Below are 19,750 nucleotides of genomic sequence, written 5' to 3' on the forward strand. Positions count from 1 at the left end.
TTTGATAATTAATTCAATATGGATCATTATTGAAACAATTATTATTATAATTATCGAATCAGTGTGAATTTTTAATCCAGGATTTGTATTTATATTGTATTTATAGTTAAAAAAAAAAGTTCAAAAATATAACATTTGCATCGGCCGGGAATCGAACCCGGGCCGCCCGCGTGGCAGGCGAGCATTCTACCACTGAACCACCGATGCTGTTGGGATACTTACTCTCTTATAAGAAATTTCTCTGCACAGTCGTTAAAAATACGATCGATCAAGAGATATATATAAGAAAAGGAATCTTAATCACACGTGAAATTAAGAAAATTAATTTTACTCTAAAGAGATTCAATCCATGCATAATTCCTTTGTATACTATAAATAAATATAATTATGTATAATACTCGTGAAATATCTCGAGCCACAAAAAAATTAATACATTACAACGTGATGATACGACCAACGCGATATCATTACATTGATTTCAACCCATACACTCTTCCAGATAACTCCAACACGGATACAAGCGAGTATATATTATCACCAGAGAGAGAAAGAGAGAGAGATACCCTTCGATTACTCGGAATAAACGCTTCTTGAGAACGATCTTTAAACCACGGCCATCCAACCGAGCGTGGCCAACAATTTTTTCGCCTTTCCTCGCGACGGTATTAATCTTTTCAACGCCGTGGGTGCTCGTAAACGTTGGACAGACGCGCGCCACGTGTATTTTCAGACAATCGGCGAATTTATTCGTCCCGTGGGCGTTCGTAAATGCATTCGTCACGTACCTTTCGGCGCGTTCAACGATCGACCCCGTGGCCCACGTGGTGGTTATCTCGACTCTCGATGACGGCCAATGTACACGATCGTTCACTCGTTCGGGAAACGGAAGTGGTCGCGCTTAACCTGTTTCCTCTGTTCTACTTAATTGTCAAATAATACATCCATCCGAGTGATTGGAGATTGCGAGAGACGATAAGAAGTTGTTCAAGCGTTCGAATTAATTAATTTCTTTTTAATCTCCAACTCGATCTCCATTCGAGAAGAAAGAAAATTAGGAAAAATTATTCGGTAAAAATTGTCATATTGTATCATCGTCGGCGATCAAGCTCAATTTATTTTAATTCTCTCTAAAAGATTATAGTTGAAGATCATCGTTAAAATCCGCTTTCCAGACGGATTCGAGAAACGAGCATCGCAATCAGCTCTTCACACGCATACACATACGATTTCGAAATCGAGCGATATCGAAGATGACGACGAGTTATTAGGGGCACGTTCCTACAACGAGATCGTCTCGAGAAACCGTGCGTGCCGGTGAAAATGTCCCGTTTTCGTCCCTGCTGCCACCCATGAAGCTTCTTCTCCTCCGCTTTAATATCCTTTTATTTACCCTCTCCTCTGATGCAACATGCGGACAGAAGAATCGAGGCGGCCCGTTTCCGGTGGCCGAGCTAATGCATGATTTATCGTTCGATTTGTATCTCGTAACCGATTTCTTTACGCACGGCTTCCGATGCAAATTGACCACGGATTTATTATATATCGCATGTGACACGATGGAAGAGAATGGGAGGAGAATCTCGTAATAAACCTCGGATTAATATAGATGTGAATGAATGAATCCGGCCGGTTTGGCTGGCGAATTTCTCGAAAGTATCGGGGGAAACGATGTGTTGGAATTTCTTCTAGAATTTCTATATAACGAGCCTTTCGAGGATTTCACCGTTTCGTCATGGAAAGGCTTTAAATGGGAACGCGTTAGATTTGTTTTGTAGTCCTCTTCTTTCTTTCGTTATTATTACTTTTCTTTTCTTTTCTTTTCGTTTCTTTTCTTTTCTTTTTTTTTTCTTCCTCTTGTGTCTCGTCGTGTCACGAGGACGACGACACGAATCTACGATAGGTTTCTTTGGGATAGCTCTCTTTCGAGGACCTTTTGTATTCTTTCTCACCTCGTGATAACGTTATAAATAGAAAGGAATCGTGATGGAAGGTCGAGGGATTTGCTCCTCGTCGCTCCTCGCCGATAAAATTATCGAAGATTTTTCTTCCATCATTAAAATATACAAAAAAATTCAAGTTTCATCGATCACCAGATGATTAGACTAAAATTTACAATATCCTCTTCTTCTTCTTCCTTTAAAAACGTAAAATTTCACGAAAATTGAATTCATATCGATCGAATCCCTAGATTTCTTCAACATCCGCGCGTGTAATTCGAACTTTCGTACCGTTTGAGCATGAACGATGAAAATTCATGAGACGGTGTTCCCTTTCTTGCTCGGTGGAACAGTGCGCACGTGTTATCGGTGATAAGCAACGGGATCGAAACACAGGCGGAGATTAATGAAAGCGGATGGAGAAAGAAAAAGAGAGAGAGAGAGAGAGGTCACCCTTTTTTCCGGGGAAAGTAAGATAAATCATGCGGGGTCGAAGAGATGGCGGGCCGTTGCTTTACGTCGAATCGAAGCAGCCGTGGAAAAAAAATGGGCATTAAGCATAAATTATTGCCCCATACAGAGCAGCGGGGCCCGCCCCGCCTCGATACGTTCGAACCGATACCATTCGCATTCAGCACGATTGCGATTCTATGACTCGCGATCGATTTTTTCTCGGAACAATGTGCGCGTTGTACGCTTTATCTATCCGAGGAATCCGCTATGAGAGAATTATTACCCCCTCGATTATGAATTTATTGTCTTTTAATACAGTTGTTCGTCTGGATATCATTCAATTTTATTATTAAACGGTTGTCCCCGAGACAAAGACGTTGATTCGCGATGTGTAATATTTGTTTTAGAAATACGTATTTTCATCGAATTTTTATTTTTATTTCGAGACGGCACAATTTATTACACGTATTATATGTAAGAGAATTTTTCTTCCGGGATACGAAAGATTTATCCAATTTTGGATCTATCTAGAAAAATTAAGCTCATAGAATATATCAATTAGAAATACTCGTTATAAGATTCTGGAACGAGCATCGTTCGAGATCGATCAAAGGTTGATTAAGCAAGCAAAACGATACAATGTCAGTCTCTATTGCGAAGATAGATTCGATTCGCCGTTGAATCATCATCGAGCGATTCTTCCCCGCTGGTTTTTTGCACGCTTCAGAGCATTCATTGTCAAGGCTCCTCTCTATCTCTTTTTCTAAACTCTCCAAAGTATCTGCAAGATCCAATAGAGATCTCTCTCTCTTTCCTGTGTTCCTCTTGTTCGTACGAAGAAACAATTTCAACTCGAATCTTTTCATCCGTTTAATCGTCTCTAATCTGATAGATCCTCCACCCACCCATAATCCATTTGGTAATTTCGTGACGTAAGATTGAATTAGAATTGATGGCTAAATTATGCTTAAATAAAAAGTGATAGCTGTATTTCCTCGAATCTTAAGATAACGTTTCGTTTCATCCACAAAGCATCATCCTACGTTGCTCATTTCATTTCGTTTCAATTCCACGATTAAGAGCAATGGACGCAGCAGCCTGCTTGTTACCAGCCACCCTAATTATCCTAATTATCATGGGAGGAATTCTCTTCCAAGCTACTTCACTGGGGACGACTAGATCCTCGGACGAATTTGCCACGAATCGAGTCGAATCGTGTTAACCCACATTATACGGTTATATTTTTCATTACGTGAAAGGGTGGTTTCGGCGGTGGAGGTATATAATCGTAAAAATAAAATATCTCGGATTCCAGCGAGCGAGAGAGAGGTTCTTCTAATGTTAGCTCGGTGTATTTTAGCGCGGTTAGCTTTTCCTTCTGCTCGTTTTAACGTCCTCAAACTCGGCCCTGCGCCTCAGACACGCGCTCGAAACGGAAGCCGAGCGCATAACCGCGTTTCGGTACCGTTTCACTAAGAACACGGCTCGCCATTCCCATTGCAACGAACGTGCTTTCATGCGATTCATGCGCTGTGACCGTGCTTCTCCACCTATCGGACACCGATTATTATTGCCGTTTCAAGACTTGTGTACATTTACGCCGCGTTTTACCACTTCTCTCGATAATTTCAAGAGAAGAAATACTATTTTTTTTTAGAGTTACTTCATTTTTCCAAGTGAAAAAGAGATTTGGAAGTCGTTTTCTTTTCTAATATTCGGTCAATATTTTAAAGGATTTAATAAAATAGGGATGTACAAGAGTTGTTACAAAATATTTACAACTTATCCATCAAAATAAAGTTTTAAATTTAAAGCAATCTAATTATAGGCTTATAATTTCGTTAACTAAAAGCTGTACAATGACATTTCACTTAACGATTTCGAGAGAAAATACTATTTTTTTTAGAGTTACTTCATTTTTCCAAGTGAAAAAGAGATTTGGAAGTCGTTTTCTTTTCTAATATTCGGTCAATATTTTAAAGGATTTAATAAAATAGGGATGTACGAGAATTGTTACAAAATCTTTACAACTTATCCATCAAAATAAAGTTAAGTTTAAAACAATCTAATTATAGGCTTATAATTTCGTTAACTAGAAGCTGTAGAGTGACATTTCATTTAACGATTTCGAGAGAAAAAATACTATTTTTTTTAGAGTTACTTCATTTTTCCAAGTGAAAAAGAGATTTAGAAGTCGTTTTCTTTTCTAATATTCGGTCAATATTTTAAAGGATTTAATAAAATAGGGATGTACAAGAGTTGTTACAAAATCTTTACAACTTATCCATCAAAATAATTTTGTTAACTAGAAGCTGTACAGTGACATTTCACTTAACGAATCGCCCTGTACCCTTCACAAGAACAGTGAGATATCTGGACCAAAATTCCAATCTCCCCCCTTCAAAAAAAAGCAAGAAAAGATTGCAAGAATAAAAAGAAAGAATCGCATTCTCGCAAAAACCTTGAAAATGAAGGGAAGAAGGCGAAGAGCGAGCTGCTCCCTGTATTTACCACCTGGGTGAGATCGCCACTTGGGTAATCTTCTCGCGATAACGCGAGAAAGAGACGAAGAGGAAAGAAAGAAAAGGAAGGAGGAGAGAAGGAAGAAAATAAAGAAGGAAGGAAAGTCACTGCTATATTTACCATTGCAAAAGCCGCGTGAACGCGATATAACGCGATTCCCATTATGAGGCGTGGAAGAAACACCGTGAAGAATGGGAAACCGTACTGTTCAGTAGGTAGGATCCAACAGAATGCTCGTTGGATTGAATGAAAGAGTTAGCCTTGGTATTCTTTATCGTGGAGCGGAAATAAGGTTGGCCACGCAAACGATCGTAGTACCGGCCTGTTAAACCACGCCACGTATTATATACTCCTTGACCAAATGTTTTCAAAGATCCTGCGTCTTTTTATCCAAACAATCGTTTTGTTACATAAATCCGGCCAATTAGCGTATATTCGTATATACATATATGTGTGTGTATTTCTTTGACTTCGTCGAGGATCTTTACGTAGATCTCCAATTATCTCCGTGGAAATAATCGGTAGAAATTTATCCGGGAACCGGTTTCGATTAAATCATCCAACTGCGATCGGATTCGATTCTCCACGAACCGTGAACGTTAGATTATATAGGTAATCTTGGAGATATTGATTTAAATTTTATGCCTTTGCAAATAGATAATAAAATAATGATTGGTAATTGAAAGGCAATAATGGATAAATAGAATTTCGCTGTTATTTAAGACGATACTCGTTTCGTTTCGTTTCGTTTCGTTTCGCAACGAATCTAGCAAAAATACGAGCTCGATTTGCATAAATTATTCACCCTCTGATAAATTCGAATAAATGAAATTATCGCTACTGTGTGTGTGCGGAATAGAATTCGTTTTTACGGAGGGTGTAGGAATTTTCATCGGTGACATTTATCGTGTATAATTCAGAGAAGGTGGTGGTGTTTCACAGGCGATCTCGTGTTGGAATACAACGAATTTTGGAATAAATGTAGCGGGGAAAGTGTACGTGTGTGCAGATATCTTTCTCACCCTCCTGTTGGAGTAGTCGTCCTAGATACGAGAACAAAGGGTGCTGACTCAGACGTGTACTCCCCCCTCCTGAGAATAAACATTTCTGCAAATTCTCTGAATATTCTATCTGCAATCTTGGAGAATAATATTAGAATCGTGTAGAATGTTTTAGATTTTAGAGGAAGAGGAATAAAATAAAAAAATCGATAACAGCAGAAGAGTTTAATTAAAAAAATTGGAATTCTGATTCTTGGAGATTCGAATTAAAACTTAACTAAACTCGAATTAAATTCGATTGCAATATTTCCAAAAGTATATTAACGATGATAAATGATCCCCAGATATTTCTTCCCATTGATCCAAGAAAAATAAACTTATCCCTGGATCCCTTATCGCTTTGTAGAAACATCGTAAACTGTACTCGTCTATTTTTCCAGCACGAGGAACACATTCCTTTCGATATTCCTGAACGATTCGTCATCGAATAAACATCGATCCGTCCGCACTTCAGAGGCGTCGACGAAATTAACCCTCGCGATTCATCCCTTAAGCTCGGTTTCCAGTAACTCGATGCCTCTGGCGAGGAGCGTGGAGAGAGAGAAAGTCGGCGGGGGATGGGTTCGGCAATTTAATCAGCCGATTACCCGAACAGCGTCACGAGACCGGTCGAAAAACATCCCCAATCAGTCTTCCTGCAACCCTTTTCAATGTCCCCTCCCTTCGAAACCTTTGAAATTTTTTTTATCCGTCGCTTGTTGACGAGGGTCAAGCCCCCCTAATTCACACCTATTCTCTTCTCTAAAGAGCGCGCACAAAGAGTAAACATTATTAATACCGCAATAATAATAATCTTGGATCAAACAACTTTCTTCCTTTAAAAAAAAACATATTTCTATTGTATTTAGATAAAAATCTGTATAATTACATTACAGTACTGTAATGTAACAAGCTATCATTTCATCCATCCAATTTTTACTTTTAATGAAAAGTCTCGATACCAAGGGGAAAAGATTGAAACGCGACCGTGAAAGGGTTAAATTATCCGGCACGCGAACTAATGTTATTTTTCTTATTTAATCATCAAGTTCACGCACCGTAAAGTTTTTCACTTCGACGTTGTGCTGCGCACAGTTTCGCGAAATGACAGTGTTTTTCCCGCTGTAACTCGCGTGCCACGTCGAAACAACACGCGAACAACACGTGCCACTATCAACGGTGTAAAATCGCGATGAACGCGGCGAAGAACTCTATGAACAACTTTCGAGCTTCGCCGCTCTTTAATTTTACGTGGAATCGATGAAAGAACGACGTGTGGAGAATTTCGAGAAAATGGGACACCGATTCCTGATGCGATTCCAACAACTTCCATCCGATGTAACAATTGCAGAATGTATTCACGAACGGGAGGATTTAATTTGGGTTTAAAAAGTGTTTATGATAATTGGGTGATGCGTAAGTAGTATCGATGTAAATATGAGCAAACGTTCGGCAAAGTTTCTAGGTTATTGATTTCACGAATGTTTCGGTGGAAATTTACGTGGTTTGTATCGATCTTTGATGCGACATCACGAACAAATTTTATGCTTTTTTTTCTTTTAATCTTTAAAAGGTAGTATAAAAGAGAGGCCTTCATTTTCCAGTCTGTTTCTCGGAATTTAATTAGTTCAATGTCGGTGATTATGCCTGTTTCCTATCTTATTATTCCTTGTTACTCCATTAACCCCCTATCACCCTTTTCTCGTGTACTAGATTAGTACGCCGGTATCTGCTACCAGTGTCTACTCGCACATTTAATCATATCTGCGCCTATTTGCATCCAGTCACTCTTTCCTTCCTTCTCTACTCGTTTATCCTCGCATCTAACCATCTCTTTTTCCATCCGCTCGATCTATTCGCATTTGTCTTCCATCTTAATTCTCCATTTAATCGCGCCTAATTACCTCTCTCTCTATCTCGCCCATCCTATATATCGATATTTACTCTCGCATCCAGCCATCATCCCCTCCCCTTCTTCTCCTCTTCTCTCTCTATCTCTCCTTTCTCTTACTCGCTTCAACCAACGCAGCCACCAACGCATCCGCCTCTGGCGGCGTCGAAAGGCATCCCTAACGATCGGCGCAGCCCTTGACGCCGCGTTTTCCACCTCTCTCTCTCTCCCTCTCTCCCTCTCCCTCTCTCCCCACCCCTCTGCGCTCATTATCTCCGGTGCGCGGTCCGTGTCCAGCGCACGTGCATCGGCCTGCACATGCAGCGACAACGATTCCCTACACGGATCACCACCGCCGTCCTCTCTCCCCTCCTCCTCGCGCGTGTCCTCCCCTCCCCCCCCCCTCGCCTCCAGTCGCGCGCGTATTGATTGAGGTGAATGCACGACGCCGGCGTCGGCGTCGTCGGCCTTTCCGCCGTCGGGGGTGGAAGTGCATAATACTGCGCCGGGTTTGTCCCTCGCCTCTGGTGGAGGTGGTTGACGGTGGTTCTCTGGATGAAAACTCTCTGGTGGTCGTGCATGTATGTATGTATGTATGCACGAGGTGGTGCAGCAGCTTCTGCGTGGAACGAGAAGTAAGTTGAACGAGGATGAAGATAGGAGAGAGAGAGAGAGAGAGAGAGAGAGAGAGATGAGCGAGGACTGGATGAGCTTGCGAGAGAGAAAGAGAGACGTGTGTGATGAGGATAGAGAGAATTATATATACAAGGAGAAAAGGAGAGGGGGGAAGAGTCAGAAGGCTGAAAGGGAGCTTGCACACAGAGGGTGGAGCGGGGAGAGGGAGGCGGATAAGGTGGGAGAGGGAGAGAGATGGAATAGCGGGGGAGAGAGAGAGAGATGGAGGAGGAGGAGGGAAGCACCGGTGGAGGAGGCATTATATACCGCTGGATCCTCATTGGGCTGCCAGTTTCTCGGCTGTACGCGGCTGCACGAGTGTTTACCTCTGCCTCGATAAACGATATTATCATTATTATTGTTATTATTATTGTTATTATTATTATTATTATTATTATTCGTGACCTTATCCGGCTTGGAATCGGTTTCAAGATCAATTTTAAGAGAGAGAGAGAGATAATAATAACAACAAAAACAAAAACAATAACAACAACGGCAAAAGGAAGAGGAGAGCTCGCAGAGGTCTCTTTTTTTCCGTCTCTCGAGTCAAGGACGCACAGATTCTGCGAGTGCAGCTTCTGAATTGGTTGGAAGCTCACCGTGTCGGCTCGTCGTCTCTGGATATATTGATCTTTCGTTCCCTTTTTTTTTTTCCTTTTCTTTTCTTTTCCTTTCCTTTCCTCCCTCCGTCCCTCTTTTGCGCAACATCGAGAGAAACTCTCGCGAAACTCACCGAGAGGGCGAGGACGACAACCGTGTTCTCTTCTTCTGGCTCTGTGTGACACCGCAGACGGGAGTTACACCCACCTTCGACGTAAGGAAGACGCAGCTGAGGGTGGACGCGGGGGAGTTTTTCGAAAGGAAGGAGGAACGATGGCCACTTACGCGACCTACAGACACGTCGAGCTCGACAATGTTGGATACGGGAAGAAAAGGTAAGGGTGGAGGAGACGGGAGAACTCCGACTTCGCTTCTTGTCCGCACTGCGGCTCTCGCCGACTCATTCGTCGGATATCCGGTTTGCTTCCTACGCGTTTCGTGGATTCTTTTTTCTCTTTCTTTCTTCTTTACAAAGCAGAATTTCATCGTCAATGCCTTTTCCTTTTTTTAACGAACAGTTGTTACGATACCTGTGGAAATAGAACTGTCAGTTTGACAGCTAGTTTGTCAGGGATATTAGGAAAAATTTTAGATATTTTAATAAGACTCGTCTTTATTTGAATATTTATATTTATCAGGTTCTTGAGGGGGGATTGGGAGGAGGGATTCATCGTGTATTTTTCAATTTCCCCAGGGATGAAAGTAATAAGGATTTTCCGGGCGGTTGTGGAGGCAGGATGCGGTAGAATCCACCGTGAACCGTGACTGGCGCGATCGATTTGCATTCTCACGAAGCAGTCCTTGAATCTTTCGTCGCAGCTTTGGAAACTGTGCTGCAGCGCTTTCGTCGCCATCGTCGAAACAACGTCCTGAAAATTCCAAGTTCACTGTCGACGATAATCTTCTTTTTATCCATTTCCTTATCCAAAACTTCTTTCTTTCTTCGATTTATTAGAAAGAAAGCTTGGAAAGTTTGCTGAAACCTCAACGTTGGAATTTAACCATCTTCTCATCGTATAATTTCTCTTTTCCTAAGAAAATTTGCGTCGAAACGATTTTTCCTGTTCAACGTTTCCTGTTCCACTATGTGAAACTCGAAGAGCTAGGAAAGGCGTTGTTTTCGTAGGATGGAGGATAAACAACTGTTACACACCGGTATTCCCGAGCAAAGCGTTTTATCTGTGGAATTAGTTAACCGGCTTCCGTGATAAAAATTGTGCGGAGAGCTTCCCAGGAAATGGCACATCCTTTCAGAGGAATTTTCTAATTGCACGTAATGAAACCGGCAAACATGATTCTCGGACGAGCTTCTTTCGGCTTCATTGCTTCATCAACTTAATAATTAATAATCTTGTTCATCATTAATTTTCGAGTATCGTTTATTTCTAGTACGATTTAGCATTTCTCATAATTAAAAATTAGGTCGAATTTTGTCAATTGGAGTGCATTTACACTTTTTAAACTCTTTATTTGAAATCTTTATAACAATCGTTTCAATTTTTATGATGCAGGGATTTCACTTTATAGAATTTGATCAGAATGAAAATGACTGTATCTGTTGAAAATTATTCTTCTTGGAATAACATTGATTATATAGTTTCCTCGCTGAAAAGTTTTGAGGCGCATGCTTGTTTCGAATCAATTTGTACACGCGTGTATTCAGTTTGCTTTTACTCTCACAAGTTATAGATCGTGGTAGCAATGTAATTTATCCAATGAAAAAATAATATTATTATTTTCCTTTTCTTCTTTATATTATCCCTATATTGCGCGATGATTGTAATTAAATTTTTCTCGTGTTTGCAAAATTCTAGATGCTTGTGAAGTATTCCGTATCAAGATCTCTTTATATTCTTTCTCTGGAACTAGATCTTCTTCAAAATAAAACACGTCTTTACGTGTCAAAAAGTCGAGACGACACCGAAAATAGAGGAACAGAGCGGAACACAAAGTCCGGCTTAGTTAGAAAGCGTGACTGTTACTCTATACACGTCTCTGTTCGAAGCCTTAGGTGCTTTAGAAAACATTTAGAACCGGCTGATTACACCGATAGTGTAGAAAATATTCCATTTTTCCATTAGAAATAGATCGAAATTTAATTTTTAATTCAATTTAATACGAAACGAGAGTTGCAAGGTTTTCAAGATTCGAATGCTTGTTTCTTTCCTTCTCTTTTCTTCGAGAAATTCGTAATTATTCCAAGAAGTGATTGTTTGATCCGAAATTTCTTTTTTGGATCGATAAGAATAATAGTCAAAATATCTTAATAAGTTTCGAATAAGAAACTTTTTTTAATTACTCGCGATATCCAAACGCAAGTTTAAGGAGGAAGTTTGAGAAACACTTGAAAGATTTCTGCAATTGAGCTTCGTTTAATGGTCAACGCCCTCGAGTAATTGACGTGTACGCAGTACTTGAGTGTAATTACACGAATGTCACCTCCGACCAGTACTCGTTTGCCGTCATGATTTTTCGCCTTACTGTGTGAACATTTCATTTAAAAAACGCCCACGTGATAAATAAATTCTCTCGAGAAGGTGTCGATAGAGTTCAGCAGATTCTTTGTAAAATTAATTCCAACTCTTTCGATGTTTGAGATTTTAAGAAACTTCATCTTCATCCTCGAATTCTTCTCCATGAATTAAAAAAATCGTGAAATCAGTTTCAGATTCAGGAGAATTTCTACGACGAATGGTTGTCTGTCGGTAAAATTCTGTTGTTATTATTCGAGCAGATTCTTCTATCTAAGAAACACTTTAAAACAAAGATAGGATAATGGATATTTTTCAAAATGGTCGATATCTAAGCCTCGAAACTTTCCCCATCGTAAACTTTTGATATCGTGTTTTCAAACTTTATTGTTCGATATAACACTTAAGTAAAGTCAAGGCAATGGAAGTTTTTAAATTCACTTCTGCAACTCGAATCGATCCAAGAATATTATATTTCCAATTATTAATCTAATACATGATACAGATGAATCCTTTTCCCTGAATATTTATTTATTTATTTATTCAAACTTTTCAGAGCTTTCGAATTACAAGACTTCGACTCCTATACTTCCAATAATCTCCAGAACCAAAAAAAAAATCCAGAAACAATTCGATCCAACGGAATATCCTCTTCCTTCTCCTCCAATGCTGTTTGCACCTGTAAATCTGAAACAATGGGGGGGTGCAAAGTCACGACACCAGTGTCTCGAGGAACTCGGTTATCGTTCCAATCTGATACGTGTCTTCGAGATCGATGCTTATCCGCCCTGGTCCCGGTGACGAGCTCTCTTCTCATCCGTGCTTTCCCATCGATATCCTCCCCTCTCCCCCCGTTATATAATGGTTGCTCTATACAAGCCTCACGATACAGTACAGCCTTTGTCCTCGAGTGATAAACAAGCCCATCCCTGTCGCGGGAGAGCTTCTTCGCTCCGTCATCTTTCGAACCTGTTCCATAGGATGACACGAGATTTAAAAAAAAAAGAGCACGGTGTTCAGAAAGTTTACGTGGCACTCTCGAACAATTTTGAAAATTTCAAGAATTTATCAATTTTTTTTTCCATGTATTAGTCTCTTTTATTGCAATGGAATATCTGGAAGTTTATTGAGAAATTGAGAAATGATTCTTTTAAAACTTTATATTGTAGGTGAATTATTTTATCATCGTATGTGTTAGGCTAACAATTGTATCTCAATTTCTCGAGTAATTTTATTAATTATTCTATCCAGGTTTTGACTATTCGTGTACTGGAACGATGCTTGCAAATTAAATTGTCGTTGTGCCTTGATCGAGACATCGATGTATATTCCCCGTTCTCCTATTTTTAATTCTAGAAATCGAAAGAAGCCAGAGAAAAGCCTTCTGTTTCTCCACACACGCGTGACTTAAGGGGTTAATGATCCAATTACGTAATTTCTCGTAGAAACCTGGCCTATGTATAATTCAAAAACGCCGAAAGGATCATCTGGTATATCGTGCATCTAGATTCTTTTTTTTCTTCCAATATATATCTTCTTCGGATCTTACGTAAGCACCACGTAACCAGAAGAAGTATCCTCTGCATCACCTACGTCTCGCTTCTTTATTTCCACCGGTTGTTTGTTTCGCGTCGCTGATTTACCGGTAACGGGAGAAGAAGCTATAAAGAAAACGTTGACTATTCGACTATTCGACTCTTATAAACCGATTTAATTCACAGAAATTTTCCATCGATGGATTTCACACACTCTTTTGTATTATCAATAATATTTTAAAAATTATATAATAATGATAAAATATTTTATTTATTTCAATTCTCAACAATGCAGTATTTTTCAAAATACTTTCTTTCATTTCGATATTAAACTCGTTCTAGGTTTAAATTTATCGAATATCCCCCTAATTCGATTGAACGAATAATTCTAAGATAAATATATTATCGAATGTATTTTAATGCAATTTAATTGGAATTTCTTCCCACAATTTCTCCCCCCTTATTTGTGAATCCGTATATAAGGTTGACCGATCTTGACCTGGGCAGAAGTTAAGCTTAAACCGTTCGGGATTGTTGCCAGCTGGAAAATCGCTAGACCAGCCCGTCTGTCGCCAATTCTTGATCGATTATCGTGATCGAATAAGAAGAAAAGAAAGAAAACCCTGAGATTCGAAATCTGGGTGAAGAAGGAGGGATAGATTCTATCGCGTGCGATAGAAATTGCAGCTACGTGAAACGCTTATCTCACTGCATTGCGGTTGTGGATAATAAATTCGGATATTGGGAGATTTTGATATCGAACATAATTGGCGAGCAAAAGAGGATTCTTCGAGGATTTACGAATCTTAACGAATAACAAGAATTTTGATATTAAAATATTTGTTGTTCGGAAAAATTTTCCAAAGATAATAAATACAAACTGTAGCTTGAGACTGCCTTTGATCCGAAAAAAAGAGAGAAAAGATTAGGAAAAATTTATTGTTACAAATTGACCAATAATTGGGCGGATAATTTGTACGAGTGAGTCACGGGAGGAGAAGTAGATTCGAAGGAATCCCTTTAAGGGGATCCAATTCTGGGATAATTATCAATCGACGATTAACCTTTTCAACGAGTCCTTTCCTAACGAGGATAATAAGATATATACGTGATTAAACGACGCGTGGGCGGGATGCGTGTTTTTCCTTTTCCTCTTTTTCTCTCTCTTTCCAAGCTCGTGTCCTCCTACTTGTCTCGCTCGAAACGATTTGCAAAATGCGCGTCGCATTACGCGCATTGGAATTGTTAATTGTATCGATTCTTGTTCTTAGAATCGCGGATTCTATTCTGCTTCCCACGTTGGATAAACAGTTTACTTAAACGAACTTGTGTGTCACTTTATTTTTCGAAATTTTAAAAAAGAGTGTTTATTTAAACTTACGTTTTTATCGGGAAACCGAATCAAATTATTAATTATCCAATAATTGGAAATAGATATTTTATTCAAACAGAGGATAATATATTTGATTTAAAAACGATAATCCTTCATTTAAACATTCTTCGCAAATAAGCGTACCTTCGAGTCTTCCATGACGATCATTTCTCTTCGAAAGATTGCACCCATCATCAAGTATTCACATGGATCGAAGTGTAACGAAGAATTTTCATCTTCCACGCTACGTGTGTTTCGCGTGTAAAACGATATATATATAGCTCTTGCACGTGGATCGAAAAATATCGCGTTACAAGAAACGAGATGTTCTTTCCGGATCCCTTGGTATGGGGTTACTCACCCCCCATTGTCCGGTGGACACGAAAGGGTGGACACGTATTCGTGCCCCCCCGCGGTGGCGGCTTCCCCCTCGTACACTCTCTATGGATATCGTTCCTCGGGGCTTCTTCCTAGGAGAAAAGACGGATTTTGCGAGCGTGTAACGCGTGGAAGCCCTGAGTGAACCCGACTCTGTCTGGACCTTATCAATTTTTCTTACTTTCGTGTTTCTGCTTTCGATAAATTCTTTGCAAGAATTTTGTAAAATATTGTATCTTTAAGAGTCCTTCTAGATTTCCATTAGATTTTGGGATCCTTATTTTCCTAGATTACTAGCTTTCTTATATTCTTATATATTAATTCCCTAGATTTTTCTTATCTCTAGTTTTTCGTAAATCTCTTTATTAGACTTCCAACTTTCTTTCTCTTTATAATTCTCTCAGGTTTTTGTTTCTTCTTCCGATTGTTTTCATTATTTTCGCTTATAATATCGTCACAAAGTAATAATATTTAATTCTATTTATTCTAGAATCACGTGATTCGAACGAACGCATGGAATCGAAGAGAAACTTAACAGTCAGCCTGATAACACGTCGTGCACGCTATATCGGGATAATTTATGAGCAAATGGATCAGGGTGGATGGGAGATGATGGGGCGGCAGTAACCGAAAATAAAAAAAATTATCGGCAGATAGCGCGAGAAGCGTAAAATTCCAAGTTTTGCTCGCGAAACTCGATAACGAATTGATAAATTTTCAATTCCACGGATTGTGTTTACCCGCGCGATAAACGGCGAGAAAAATCAGAAAGTTTTTGCGGTACGAAACGGCGTCACCCACGTTCCGCGAACGCACACTTTCGCGCAAGTCAAACATTAGTTTAACGATTCCCTCGTACCCGTTATCACGATAATTTACGACCTTTGCAGACGATCATTTAAAGAATGTTCGTCCGATGATTCACGGTATTTCGCGATAATCGAAAAATAAAATTTATTCCCCAACTAATATCGCTCACTCACAATGTTTTCGAATGAAAACAGTACGAAAAATTAAAAATACATATCTCTTCCCCTTTCTAACAATTTATCCAAAAACAAATTGAGCCGAAAGAATTAAATTATTATACTCCAAATTATCGAATAACCTTCACGTTGATAAAATTTCAGAGAAACGAATTCGAGAGACATTTCTCCGTTGGTGTCTCGCAACCACCTACACCGATCGTATTATTTATAACGCGGAGCATTGACTTCTGTCCAACCCGTTCACGGACCGTGATAAGGCAGTGGATCGATCGCGGTCTAACTGCTGGCCGCCCGATAATCATCTATCTCTTTCTGTCCCCGCTCGATAACTCATACTTTGTTCCACGATCGTTTCCTGTGCATTATTCAGGAGCCTCGAGCCAACACCTGAACAAAGGTGTTCCGCTGAGAAACGCGATCCCCTTGTCTCGAGCGTCGTGGATAAATTCGTCCTGAATCGGTTGATGGATCGATCGAGCAATTCGAAGCTCTCGAAAGATTGTTCCTCTTGGAACGAAATAAATTTTGATAACTGTTGATTATCCGCTTGGTTAAATGGAAGAAGAGGGCCAAAGCAACGTCTCTGAATCGTTGGAGGGACGAGCGGTTTCACCGGAACCGAATAAGTCGATCGATTACGGAGATTGAATCGGTTGGGCGGAGGCGTAATTGGCCAATTAGTTAATTTCGCGTAAACTTCGTCTATTACTTAGTCCACGATCCATTGCACAAAGTTGCGGCCAACGTTTTCTTCGCCGATCCGGTTTCCTTATACGGATCTCGATCGGGGCTGTTCTCGCTTCTTCCAATAATGCAATTATCTCGTCGAGGATTATATTCTTTTTTATATTTCGTTGATTAATTTTTTAAAGATCGTTTAATTTTTGTGTCGACAAGAAATATTCAAATAATAATTTTTATCGAAGTTTTATTACGAAATGTTCATAGAAGCGGCTTGTTTTAAGAACAATTATTGTAGAAATTGGAATTGAAGTGAAGTAAATTTTATTTTCAAGCGAGACACGCGAAGAATTCCGCGTTGAAAAGAGAGAAGGAATGGATTACGATCTACGATCTAATCGATGGGATCATTTTTCAAAACGGAATCGTTTCTCTGCGGTCGATGAGTAATTCGAACGATCCACTTATACTTGCCGATTCGCCGCATTTGCATGCGAATCCTTGCTGTATATGGTATGCCTGCCGTGTCTCGTGGATGTCGCAAACTTCTTCTTCTGTCAATTGTGACGTTGACGATGTTATTTCTTTCTCCCGACGATTCAGAGTAATAACATTCGACTACCTTTTTCTCCATTTTCTTGTCCACCGATAAAACTTCTTCCTCGGATTACATTTTTATGTATTATTATATATGCATTCTTCGAATTAAAAAAGAAAGAGAATTTAGCAGCAGCATTGTCAATAAAATCATTTTTATTATTACTTTACTATCCTTTGTTAAATAAATTTGGGATACTCTTGGAAAAAATAATGGAGATTGATTATAAAAATTGGGAAAATAATACATAAATTTATTAATCGAACCAGCTCCACTTTTTCGAGAATTTCCAACAATTTCTTTTATCTTCGCACCAACACTCGAGGAAATTTACAACCCTATAAACCTTACCGTATCGTGCAAAAGAGAATTAAGCAACAAGTATTTATAACAGGCTCGATACTCAACATTCTTATCTAAATTCTAAACCGCTCCGTTTAGAATGCAAAACTCGTAACTCGACCACTTAAACCAAATATAGTTGTACGATCTAATTCAGTTGCCCCGGTGGCTGGCCGCCTCTATCCACGTCTTATATTATATTCAACTGACATGTATTTATCTCTTGTATATTTTATCGATTACGCGGCTAAGCGCGTTATCACGCTCCTGAAACGTTATTCGAAAAGATTCTTTTTGGTTGAGAATAGAATAATCGAGGTGGAGCGTTCAAAAGATTTTGAAAATTGAAGTTCAATCTGAATTGGGCTCCGTGTTAATTCAAATCAAAGTACTCCATTTGTTAACAATATTTTCCTTTAATTTTAATATCTTTCATATACTATTCTAGAATTTTAGTGGTATTTTTGATGATAAATAAAGTAACGATACGATAAATTGACATCAAAAGAAATGAATAAGGTATTCTAATTATATTTTTAATTGTTGAGTATATAAATACGTTAAGAGTAGGTTAAAATTATTTTCCAATACTACAATCTTCTCAAGGAAAGTGAAATTCAAAGAATTTTCACGCAGTTGTTGTTTGTTTCGCTCGCAAAGTTCATCAGCACAATCGTTGCTTGAATTTTGTCGATGATATTATTGCCGTGCGACAACGTGGTCGACGATTCACACGTGCCGGTTTCACGCATAATTTACGATCGTGACTCGCGTTCATTACGCAACGCGAGTGTTGTACGTACGGTTGGAACAATCGGATCCGCTCGTGAAAGTTGGCTTCGTACTTGGGAATACAGGGTGATTAAGCCATTATCAGCCGTGAGACGCGACTCCGAGAAAGGAAACGACGATTATCCTGAAAGGGGCTCCTCGGATGTTTTTCTTGCTTGGAAGCATAATTGCTTGGGTGTTAAGGTCTTAGATTTGGATCTAGAGGTCTTCTTCTTCTTCTTCTGTTTTTCGAATAAAATGAATTATGTAATTCAGCGAGACAGTTTTTAAAGGTTTTATGATGGAAGTGAAATTGTTTTTTTTGGAGATGATAAATTGTATTTGACGATGGATCAAGATATGAAATTTTATTATCGGTGAAGTGGAAGATAAGAATTGAGATTTTTTTTAATTTGGAAAAAAATCTCTGATTAATCTTTCTAGTGGAATGTTTTATGGTAGAAATTGCTTGATCAGACTATGTTTCATTTGTACTTCGTTTAAGTTTCTATCCTGTTTATTCTCTGTGCGTGTATTTATATAATAGGTTCAAGATGAATTGTCGTTTAGATGGAGGAAAGGTATAGGCATTGTATTTAAATGACTTGGAATGATTTGGAAAGGAACGTTATCGAAGTTATGAAGAATTGTTTGGATCGTAGATCAAATCATCGTTAATCATCATTACTTCGGGGCAGGAAATTGCAATTATTTTAAGATTAATGTTTCTCTAAAATTCTATAGAAGAAAGATAAAGAATACAAAGTAGAATTTATCGAAGCAAGTTGTATTCAATTTAACGCGTCTCTTCTTTTTTTTTTCAAATAATTATTATTTTAAAATTTCGTGACGATAGTTTCCAACAAGATTAACAAGTTATTTTATAATATATATTCTTCTTCCTTTACAATATAAAAATATAAACTTCCACAAATATCCACATTATATAATAACACGCGTGCAAAAGATAATTTGCAAAGAAGAGCTTTGTCATCCTCTTCCTTTCAATTACATTCTTCGAGAAAGATTCCCAGGCCTTGTCAATAATAATTAGATTCCACGTGACAAATTTCATCTACAGAAAGTAGCAAAACATATTCTCCATAAATCCAAAAAATAGAAAAACCGATTATCGTCTCTCTTATTCTCGAATCCAAGAAGGTGGATCTTTTTTCCTTTTCCCTCACGCGGAATACGAAAGATAATTTATTCGACGTGGCGTTTCAAGGTGTCGAAGAAACACAAGCCCACTCGTAATTCCCACCTCCGACTTGTCTACACGCCAACGCACGCGTAACAACTATTAGGAATCGAATCGAAAGCTGTCCGCCTGATGTTGTTGCCCCGTGTCCGAGTAATCGCGCCTCGATCCAACTTCCTGAATCCATGGTTCAAAAACCATGACCCCTCCTAATTGAAACGAATCGAGGGGGAATCGTGGGCAAAGCAGCTTGGAAGCGTGCTGCCAGAGGTGATCTATGATCCATCCGCGGA

The 19,750-nt window shown here is 39.0% G+C and overlaps 1 protein-coding gene and 1 non-coding gene across 6 annotated transcripts in view; one reads left to right on the forward strand and one right to left on the reverse strand.

The window, feature by feature from the left end:
• Positions 1–19,750, forward strand: part of LOC551257 (microtubule-associated protein Jupiter) — a 69,790-nt gene that overhangs the window by 35,335 nt on the left and 14,705 nt on the right. For 2 of the 5 annotated variants that reach the window (XM_016911629.2, XM_016911630.2), the window contains exon 1: positions 8,795–9,454. The exons of 2 other annotated variants lie outside the window; for them this stretch is intronic. In XM_016911629.2, the coding sequence (XP_016767118.1) occupies positions 9,393–9,454 (62 nt within the window). In that variant the 5' untranslated portion in view covers positions 8,795–9,392. Of the gene's footprint in view, positions 1–8,793; positions 9,455–19,750 lie in introns of those variants that run through there. One more of the 5 variants, XM_003249659.4, reaches the window with a different exon arrangement.
• On the reverse strand, positions 137–207 carry TRNAG-GCC. The gene has a single exon. It is a non-coding gene; the product is annotated as a tRNA-Gly (tRNA).

Source organism: Apis mellifera, linkage group LG4, assembly GCF_003254395.2.
Source record: "Apis mellifera strain DH4 linkage group LG4, Amel_HAv3.1, whole genome shotgun sequence".
Lineage (NCBI taxonomy): Eukaryota > Metazoa > Arthropoda > Insecta > Hymenoptera > Apidae > Apis > Apis mellifera.